Raw genomic sequence first — 10,023 nt, forward strand, 5'->3', positions numbered from 1 at the left:
TGTTATGGTGTTATGGCTTGGGCTTATAGTGTTATGGTGTTATGGCTTGGGCTTATAGTGGTATGGCTTGGGCTTATAGTGTTATGGTGTTATGGCTTGGGCTTATAGTGTTATGGCTTGGGTTTATAGTGTTAAGGCTTGGGCTTATAGTGTTATGGCTTGGGCTTATAGTGTTATGGTGTTATGGCTTGGGCTTATAGTGTTATGGCTTGGGCTTATAGTGTTATGGTGTTATGGCTTGGGCTTATAGTGTTATGGTGTTATGGCTTGGGCTTATAGTGTTAAGGCTTGGGCTTATAGTGTTAAGGCTTGGGCTTATAGTGTTAAGGCTTGGGCTTACAGTGTTAAGGCATGGGCTTATAGTGTTAAGGCATGGGCTTATAGTGTTAAGGCATGGGCTTATAGTGTTATGGTGTTATGGCTTGGGCTTATAGTGTTATGGTGTTATGGCTTGGGCTTATAGTGTTATGGCTTGGGCTTATAGTGTTAAGGCTTGGGCTTATAGTGTTAAGGCTTGGGCTTATAGTGTTATGGCTTGGGCTTATAGTGTTATGGTGTTATGGCTTGGGCTTATAGTGTTAAGGCTTGGGTTTATAGTGTTATGGTGTTATGGCTTGGGCTTATAGTGTTATGGCTTGGGCTTATAGTGTTATGGCTTGGGCTTATAGTGTTATGGCTTGGGCTTATAGTGTTATGGCTTGGGCTTATAGTGTTATGGCTTGGGCTTATAGTGTTATGGTGTTATGGCTTGGGCTTATAGTGTTATGGCTTGGGCTTATAGTGTTAAGGCTTGGGCTTATAGTGTTATGGTGTTATGGCTTGGGCTTATAGTGTTATGGCTTGGGCTTATAGTGTTATGGCTTGGGCTTATAGTGTTATGGCTTGGGCTTATAGTGTTATGGCTTGGGCTTATAGTGTTATGGTGTTATGGCTTGGGCTTATAGTGTTATGGTGTTATGGCTTGGGCTTATAGTGCTATGGCTTGGGCTTATAGTGTTAAGGCTTGGGCTTATAGTATTATGGCTTGGGCTTATGGTGTTATGGTGTTATGGCTTGGGCTTATAGTGTTATGGTGTTATGGCTTGGGCTTATAGTGTTATGGCTTGGGCTTATAGTGTTATGGTGTTATGGCTTGGGCTTATAGTGTTATGGTGTTATGGCTTGGGCTTATAGTGTTAAGGCTTGGGCTTATAGTGGTATGGCTTGGGCTTATAGTGGTATGGCTTGGGCTTATAGTGTTATGGCTTGGGCTTATAGTGTTATGGTGTTAAGGCTTGGGCTTATAGTGTTAAGGCTTGGGCTTATAGTGTTAAGGCTTGGGCTTATAGTGTTATGGCTTGGGCTTATAGTGTTATGGCTTGGGCTTATAGTGTTATGGTGTTATGGCTTGGGCTTATAGTGTTATGGTGTTATGGCTTGGGCTTATAGTGTTATGGTGTTATGGCTTGGGCTTATAGTGTTAAGGCTTGGGCTTATAGTGTTATGGCTTGGGCTTATAGTGTTATGGTGTTATGGCTTGGGCTTATAGTGTTATGGCTTGGGCTTATAGTGTTATAGTGTTAGGGCTTGGGCTTATAGTGTTATGGTGTCATGGCTTGGGCTTATAGTGTTATGGCTTGGGCTTATAGTGTTATGGTGTTATGGCTTGGGCTTATAGAGTTATGGCTTGGGCTTATAGTGTTAAGGCTTGGGCTTATAGTGTTATGGCTTGGGCTTATAGTGTTATGGTGTTATGGCTTGGGCTTATAGTGTTATGGCTTGGGCTTATAGTGTTAAGGCTTGGGCTTATAGTGTTAAGGCTTGGGCTTATAGTGTTAAGGCTTGGGCTTATAGTGTTAAGGCTTGGGCTTATAGTGTTAAGGCTTGGGCTTATAGTGTTATGGTGTTATGGCTTGGGCTTATAGTGTTATGGCTTGGGCTTATAGTGTTATGGCTTGGGCTTATAGTGTTAAGGCTTGGGCTTATAGTGTTAAGGCTTGGGCTTATAGTGTTAAGGCTTGGGCTTATAGTGTTATGGCTTGGGCTTATAGTGTTATGGCTTGGGCTTATAGTGTTAAGGCTTGGGCTTATAGTGTTATGGCTTGGGCTTATAGTGTTAAGGCTTGGGCTTATAGTGTTATGGTGTTATGGCTTGGGCTTATAGTGTTATGGTGTTATGGCTTGGGCTTATAGTGTTATGGTGTTATGGCTTGGGCTTATAGTGTTATGGTGTTATGGCTTGGGCTTATAGTGTTATGGTGTTATGGCTTGGGCTTATAGTGTTATGGCTTGGGCTTATAGTGTTATGGCTTGGGCTTATAGTGTTAAGGCTTGGGCTTATAGTGTTATGGCTTGGGCTTATAGTGTTATGGTGTTAAGGCTTGGGCTTATAGTGTTATGGTGTTAAGGCTTGGGCTTATAGTGTTAAGGCTTGGGCTTATAGTGTTATGTGTTATGGCTTGGGCTTATAGTGTTAAGGCTTGGGCTTATAGTGTTAAGGCTTGGGCTTATAGTGTTAAGGCTTGGGCTTATAGTGTTATGGCTTGGGCTTATAGTGTTATGGCTTGGGCTTATAGTGTTATGGCTTGGGCTTATAGTGTTATGGCTTGGGCTTATAGTGTTATGGCTTGGGCTTATAGTGTTATGGTGTTATGGCTTGGGCTTATAGTGTTATGGCTTGGGCTTATAGTGTTAAGGCTTGGGCTTATAGTGTTATGGCTTGGGCTTATAGTGTTATGGTGTTATGGCTTGGGCTTATAGTGTTAAGGCTTGGGCTTATAGTGTTATGGCTTGGGCTTATAGTGTTATGGTGTTATGGCTTGGGCTTATAGTGTTAAGGCTTGGGCTTATAGTGTTAAGGCTTGGGCTTATAGTGTTATGGCTTGGGCTTATAGTGTTATGGTGTTATGGCTTGGGCTTATAGTGTTATGGCTTGGGTTTATAGTGTTATGGTGTCATGGCTTGGGCTTATAGTGTTATGGTGTTATGGCTTGGGCTTATAGTGTTATGGCTTGGGCTTATAGTGTTATGGTGTTATGGCTTGAGCTTATAGTGTTATGGCTTGGGCTTATAGTGTTAAGGCTTGGGCTTATAGTGTTATGGCTTGGGCTTATAGTGTTATGGTGTTATGGCTTGGGCTTATAGTGTTAAGGCTTGGGCTTATAGTGTTAAGGCTTGGGCTTATAGTGTTAAGGCTTGGGCTTATAGTGTTAAGGCTTGGGCTTATAGTGTTAAGGCTTGGGCTTATAGTGTTAAGGCTTGGGCTTATAGTGTTAAGGCTTGGGCTTATAGTGTTAAGGCTTGGGCTTATAGTGTTATGGCTTGGGCTTATAGTGTTATGGCTTGGGCTTATAGTGTTATGGTGTTATGGCTTGGGCTTATAGTGTTATGGTGTTATGGCTTGGGCTTATAGTGTTAAGGCTTGGGCTTATAGTGTTATGCCTTGGGCTTATAGTGTTATGGTGTTATGGCTTGGGCTTATAGTGTTAAGGCTTGGGCTTATAGTGTTAAGGCTTGGGCTTATAGTGTTATGGCTTGGGCTTATAGTGTTATGGTGTTATGGCTTGGGCTTATAGTGTTATGGCTTGGGTTTATAGTGTTATGGTGTCATGGCTTGGGCTTATAGTGTTATGGCTTGGGCTTATAGTGTTATGGTGTTATGGCTTGGGCTTATAGTGTTATGGCTTGGGCTTATAGTGTTATGGTGTTATGGCTTGGGCTTATAGTGTTATGGCTTGGGCTTATAGTGTTAAGGCTTGGGCTTATAGTGTTATGGCTTGGGCTTATAGTGTTATGGTGTTATGGCTTGGGCTTATAGTGTTAAGGCTTGGGCTTATAGTGTTAAGGCTTGGGCTTATAGTGTTAAGGCTTGGGCTTATAATGTTAAGGCTTGGGCTTATAGTGTTAAGGCTTGGGCTTATAGTGTTATGGCTTGGGCTTATAGTGTTATGGTGTTATGGCTTGGGCTTATAGTGTTATGGTGTTATGGCTTGGGCTTATAGTGTTATGGTGTTATGGCTTGGGCTTATAGTGTTATGGCTTGGGCTTATAGTGTTATGGCTTGGGCTTATAGTGTTATGGCTTGGGCTTATAGTGTTATGGTGTTATGGCTTGGGCTTATAGTGTTATGGCTTGGGCTTATAGTGTTATAGTGTTAGGGCTTGGGCTTATAGTGTTATGGTGTCATGGCTTGGGCTTATAGTGTTATGGCTTGGGCTTATAGTGTTATGGTGTTATGGCTTGGGCTTATAGTGTTATGGCTTGGGCTTATAGTGTTAAGGCTTGGGCTTATAGTGTTATGGCTTGGGCTTATAGTGTTATGGTGTTATGGCTTGGGCTTATAGTGTTATGGCTTGGGCTTATAGTGTTAAGGCTTGGGCTTATAGTGTTAAGGCTTGGGCTTATAGTGTTAAGGCTTGGGCTTATAGTGTTAAGGCTTGGGCTTATAGTGTTAAGGCTTGGGCTTATAGTGTTATGGTGTTATGGCTTGGGCTTATAGTGTTATGGCTTGGGCTTATAGTGTTCTGGCTTGGGCTTATAGTGTTAAGGCTTGGGCTTATAGTGTTAAGGCTTGGGCTTATAGTGTTAAGGCTTGGGCTTATAGTGTTATGGCTTGGGCTTATAGTGTTATGGCTTGGGCTTATAGTGTTAAGGCTTGGGCTTATAGTGTTATGGCTTGGGCTTATAGTGTTAAGGCTTGGGCTTATAGTGTTATGGTGTTATGGCTTGGGCTTATAGTGTTATGGTGTTATGGCTTGGGCTTATAGTGTTATGGTGTTATGGCTTGGGCTTATAGTGTTATGGTGTTATGGCTTGGGCTTATAGTGTTATGGCTTGGGCTTATAGTGTTATGGCTTGGGCTTATAGTGTTAAGGCTTGGGCTTATAGTGTTATGGCTTGGGCTTATAGTGTTATGGTGTTAAGGCTTGGGCTTATAGTGTTATGGTGTTAAGGCTTGGGCTTATAGTGTTAAGGCTTGGGCTTATAGTGTTATGTGTTATGGCTTGGGCTTATAGTGTTAAGGCTTGGGCTTATAGTGTTAAGGCTTGGGCTTATAGTGTTAAGGCTTGGGCTTATAGTGTTATGGCTTGGGCTTATAGTGTTATGGCTTGGGCTTATAGTGTTATGGCTTGGGCTTATAGTGTTATGGCTTGGGCTTATAGTGTTAAGGCTTGGGATTATAGTGTTATGGTGTTATGGCTTGGGCTTATAGTGTTATGGTGTTATGGCTTGGGCTTATAGTGTTATGGTGTTATGGCTTGGGCTTATAGTGTTATGGTGTTATGGCTTGGGCTTATAGTGTTATGGCTTGGGCTTATAGTGTTATGGCTTGGGCTTATAGTGTTAAGGCTTGGGCTTATAGTGTTATGGCTTGGGCTTATAGTGTTATGGTGTTAAGGCTTGGGCTTATAGTGTTATGGTGTTAAGGCTTGGGCTTATAGTGTTAAGGCTTGGGCTTATAGTGTTATGTGTTATGGCTTGGGCTTATAGTGTTAAGGCTTGGGCTTATAGTGTTAAGGCTTGGGCTTATAGTGTTAAGGCTTGGGCTTATAGTGTTAAGGCTTGGGCTTATAGTGTTATGGCTTGGGCTTATAGTGTTATGGCTTGGGCTTATAGTGTTATGGCTTGGGCTTATAGTGTTATGGCTTGGGCTTATAGTGTTATGGTGTTATGGCTTGGGCTTATAGTGTTAAGGCTTGGGCTTATAGTGTTAAGGCTTGGGCTTATAGTGTTATGGCTTGGGCTTATAGTGTTATGGTGTTATGGCTTGGGCTTATAGTGTTAAGGCTTGGGCTTATAGTGTTATGGCTTGGGCTTATAGTGTTATGGTGTTATGGCTTGGGCTTACAGTGTTAAGGCTTGGGCTTATAGTGTTAAGGCTTGGGCTTATAGTGTTATGGCTTGGGCTTATAGTGTTATGGTGTTATGGCTTGGGCTTATAGTGTTATGGCTTGGGTTTATAGTGTTATGGTGTCATGGCTTGGGCTTATAGTGTTATGGCTTGGGCTTATAGTGTTATGGTGTTATGGCTTGGGCTTATAGTGTTATGGCTTGGGCTTATAGTGTTATGGTGTTATGGCTTGAGCTTATAGTGTTATGGCTTGGGCTTATAGTGTTAAGGCTTGGGCTTATAGTGTTATGGCTTGGGCTTATAGTGTTATGGCTTGGGCTTATAGTGTTATGGTGTCATGGCTTGGGCTTATAGTGTTAAGGCTTGGGCTTATAGTGTTAAGGCTTGGGCTTATAGTGTTAAGGCTTGGGCTTATAGTGTTAAGGCTTGGGCTTATAGTGTTAAGGCTTGGGCTTATAGTGTTAAGGCTTGGGCTTATAGTGTTATGGCTTGGGCTTATAGTGTTATGGCTTGGGCTTATAGTGTTATGGTGTTATGGCTTGGGCTTATAGTGTTATGGTGTTATGGCTTGGGCTTATAGTGTTAAGGCTTGGGCTTATAGTGTTATGGCTTGGGCTTATAGTGTTATGGTGTTATGGCTTGGGCTTATAGTGTTAAGGCTTGGGCTTATAGTGTTATGGCTTGGGCTTATAGTGTTATGGCTTGGGCTTATAGTGTTATGGTGTTATGGCTTGGGCTTATAGTGTTAAGGCTTGGGCTTATAGTGTTAAGGCTTGGGCTTATAGTGTTAAGGCTTGGGCTTATAGTGTTATGGCTTGGGCTTATAGTGTTATGGTGTTATGGCTTGGGCTTATAGTGTTATGGCTTGGGTTTATAGTGTTATGGTGTCATGGCTTGGGCTTATAGTGTTATGGCTTGGGCTTATAGTGTTATGGTGTTATGGCTTGGGCTTATAGTGTTATGGCTTGGGCTTATAGTGTTATGGTGTTATGGCTTGGGCTTATAGTGTTATGGCTTGGGCTTATAGTGTTAAGGCTTGGGCTTATAGTGTTATGGTGTTATGGCTTGGGCTTATAGTGTTAAGGCTTGGGCTTATAGTGTTAAGGCTTGGGCTTATAGTGTTAAGGCTTGGGCTTATAGTGTTAAGGCTTGGGCTTATAGTGTTAAGGCTTGGGCTTATAGTGTTAAGGCATGGGCTTATAGTGTTAAGGCATGGGCTTATAGTGTTATGGTGTTATGGCTTGGGCTTATAGTTTTATGGTGTTATGGCTTGGGCTTATAGTGTTATGGCTTGGGCTTATAGTGTTAAGGCTTGGGCTTATAGTGTTAAGGCTTGGGCTTATAGTGTTAAGGCTTGGGCTTATAGTGTTAAGGCTTGGGCTTATAGTGTTAAGGCTTGGGCTTATAGTGTTATGGCTTGGGCTTATAGTGTTATGGTGTTATGGCTTGGGCTTATAGTGTTATGGTGTTATGGCTTGGGCTTATAGTGTTATGGTGTTATGGCTTGGGCTTATAGTGTTATGGTGTTATGGCTTGGGCTTATAGTGTTATGGCTTGGGCTTATAGTGTTAAGGCTTGGGCTTATAGTGTTATGGCTTGGGCTTATAGTGTTATGGCTTGGGCTTATAGTGTTATGGTGTTAAGGCTTGGGCTTATAGTGTTATGGTGTTAAGGCTTGGGCTTATAGTGTTAAGGCTTGGGCTTATAGTGTTATGGTGTTATGGCTTGGGCTTATAGTGTTATGGCTTGGGCTTATACTGTTAAGGCTTGGGCTTATAGTGTTAAGGCTTGGGCTTATAGTGTTATGGCTTGGGCTTATAGTGTTATGGTGTTATGGCTTGGGCTTATAGTGTTATGGCTTGGGCTTATAGTGTTATGGCTTGGGCTTATAGTGTTAAGGCTTGGGCTTATAGTGTTATGGCTTGGGCTTATAGTGTTATGGCTTGGGCTTATAGTGTTATGGTGTTATGGCTTGGGCTTATAGTGTTATGGCTTGGGCTTATAGTGTTAAGGCTTGGGCTTATAGTGTTATGGCTTGGGCTTATAGCGTTATGGCTTGGGCTTATAGTGTTAAGGCTTGGGCTTATAGTGTTATGGCTTGGGCTTATAGTGTTAAGGCTTGGGCTTATAGTGTTAAGGCTTGGGCTTATAGTGTTAAGGCTTGGGCTTATAGTGTTATGGCTTGGGCTTATAGTGTTATGGCTTGGGCTTATAGTGTTATGGTGTTATGGCTTGGGCTTATAGTGTTATGGCTTGGGCTTATAGTGTTAAGGCTTGGGCTTATAGTGTTATGGCTTGGGCTTATAGCGTTATGGCTTGGGCTTATAGTGTTATGGCTTGGGCTTATAGTGTTAAGGCTTGGGCTTATAGTGTTAAGGCTTGGGCTTATAGTGTTATGGCTTGGGCTTATAGTGTTATGGCTTGGGCTTATAGTGTTATGGTGTTATGGCTTGGGCTTATAGTGTTATAGTGTTAAGGCTTGGGCTTATAGTGTTAAGGCTTGGGCTTATAGTGTTAAGGCTTGGGCTTATAGTGTTAAGGCTTGGGCTTATAGTGTTAAGGCTTGGGCTTATAGTGTTATGGCTTTCTGGAACATTCACTAAACTTTAATAATGATGGAGCTCATGATATAATGAATGAGAAATGCAGTAAGTCAATGATCCTGTAAACTCAATGTAAACTCACTGTAAACTCAATGTAAACTCAATGTAAACTCAATGTAAACTCACTGCCAAATAAATAAAGTGGAAAGTTTTCTCCTCCAAATGAGCAGCATGTCACCTAGTTTCTCCTTTACAGCTTATCCATAATCATATTGTATTTACATTTATGTGCTTATTCACACTATGTTCATAGATATTTCTACATCCTACAGATATGAGGGGTCCTACCATGCCCGGTTCCTTGGAGCTGTGTGAGCGAAAGCTTCCTCCTCCTCTTCCTCCCTTCCTCATGTCCCCATTAAAGTCATTCATCCCTCTCCTGCTCCTGTCTGATGCTGAGACCACATCTTCATCCTAAGTCATTATTTGAGCTGTGAGTTATCTGTAGCACACTACAGTAATGTTGATGTACATGTGTATTAAGTGTCTGACGAGTTAAGTCACACTTTACATTCAGGAAATAAAGATGTAGTTTGTGTTAGAATTAAACTATGACACAATATCATCACTTAAACGAGTTACCGTGATCCCCATGTTTGACAGCTGACGAGTTATGGAACCTGGCCAGGAACCTCCAACATTTCCTTTGGGAGGAACCTGAGTGAAGAGAGAACATGCTAGAATAAATAGCTAAGAACCAGAGACGACCAGGTCAATCCAATGTTAGAGCTTTATCTGTGTACCTTTGCTCCACTTCTCCTGCCACTCTGACCTTGGTTCCAAACCCCAGAAGAAAAGGAGGAAGTGTCCTGAGACCTGTTGCCCCACATGACTGAACCACTATCTTCCTCCTCCCAACTGGAATGGCGTGAAGCATTTATACCTTCATCACCCCAGCCATGTTGCATAGATTTTGAACCTGTGGAAACAGAAGCATGTAGCTTGTACACACCTGAAGCTGTACCGAGAGACACAGATACGAGCTGCAGTCTAAACTAAAGTGTCCAAAACCAAAAGCTTGATCGATAGTGTATAATATTACCAATGATTTATATTGGTGTAGAAACTAAACAGAGTGGAAGATCTTCAAGACCAGGGTAGGAATTTAAAGCTAGGAATTCAGTGATCAGCCCTGTAGATCTTCAAGTGTTCTCCAACAGTAGAGCTAAAACACTTCAGGAAGATACATCTCCAGAAGCAGCACTGGAGTTGTCATAGAGCTCAGATCATCAGAGTGGTGGAACTAAAACAAATGAATTTTTATAGCATTGGGTTACAGGGTTGGAGAGGAAAGATCTCAGGGAGTTGGTTTGACACAGCCAGCATTTTTACCAGTCTTAGCTGAACTGGAGCAGGAGCTGCCCCATCCTGCCCCTTTTCTAGGTTCCTCTGGATCTTTCCAGCCTGAAACGGCATCAAAGGGCTTCCTCCAGCCTGCTTTACTGTCGTCTGTGACCTGTTCAGAGGCACCAGGACTTTGTTCCCATGCTGAGGATAAGGGAAGGATTAGTGAGGTACAAACAGGACAATATTATAACAGCTTACCCCCCTGTTACTTACCCCCCTGTTACTTACCCCCCTGTTACTTAC

At 42.4% G+C, this 10,023-nt stretch overlaps 3 protein-coding genes across 4 annotated transcripts in view; 2 read left to right on the forward strand and 1 right to left on the reverse strand.

Annotated features, from left to right (window-relative positions):
• LOC132842481 (trinucleotide repeat-containing gene 6B protein-like) overlaps positions 1 to 9,955 on the reverse strand; it is a 19,318-nt gene extending 9,363 nt beyond the window's left edge. For both annotated transcript variants that reach the window (XM_060865209.1, XM_060865208.1), the window contains exons 1-4: positions 9,766 to 9,955; positions 9,177 to 9,352; positions 9,016 to 9,090; positions 8,722 to 8,847 (exon numbers count right to left, since the gene is read on the reverse strand). In XM_060865209.1, the coding sequence (XP_060721192.1) occupies positions 8,722 to 8,847; positions 9,016 to 9,090; positions 9,177 to 9,341 (366 nt within the window). In that variant the 5' untranslated portion in view covers positions 9,342 to 9,352; positions 9,766 to 9,955. The remainder of the gene's footprint in view (positions 1 to 8,721; positions 8,848 to 9,015; positions 9,091 to 9,176; positions 9,353 to 9,765) is intronic.
• Positions 1 to 10,023, forward strand: part of LOC132842105 (GTPase IMAP family member 8) — a 611,624-nt gene that overhangs the window by 360,479 nt on the left and 241,122 nt on the right. The gene's annotated exons all lie outside the window — the stretch shown is intronic.
• The window catches only part of LOC132842477 (uncharacterized), a 301,251-nt gene that overhangs the window by 197,819 nt on the left and 93,409 nt on the right, over positions 1 to 10,023 (forward strand). The window lies entirely within an intron of this gene.

Source organism: Tachysurus vachellii, chromosome 3 (genome assembly GCF_030014155.1).
Source record: "Tachysurus vachellii isolate PV-2020 chromosome 3, HZAU_Pvac_v1, whole genome shotgun sequence".
Taxonomy (NCBI): Eukaryota; Metazoa; Chordata; class Actinopteri; order Siluriformes; family Bagridae; genus Tachysurus; species Tachysurus vachellii.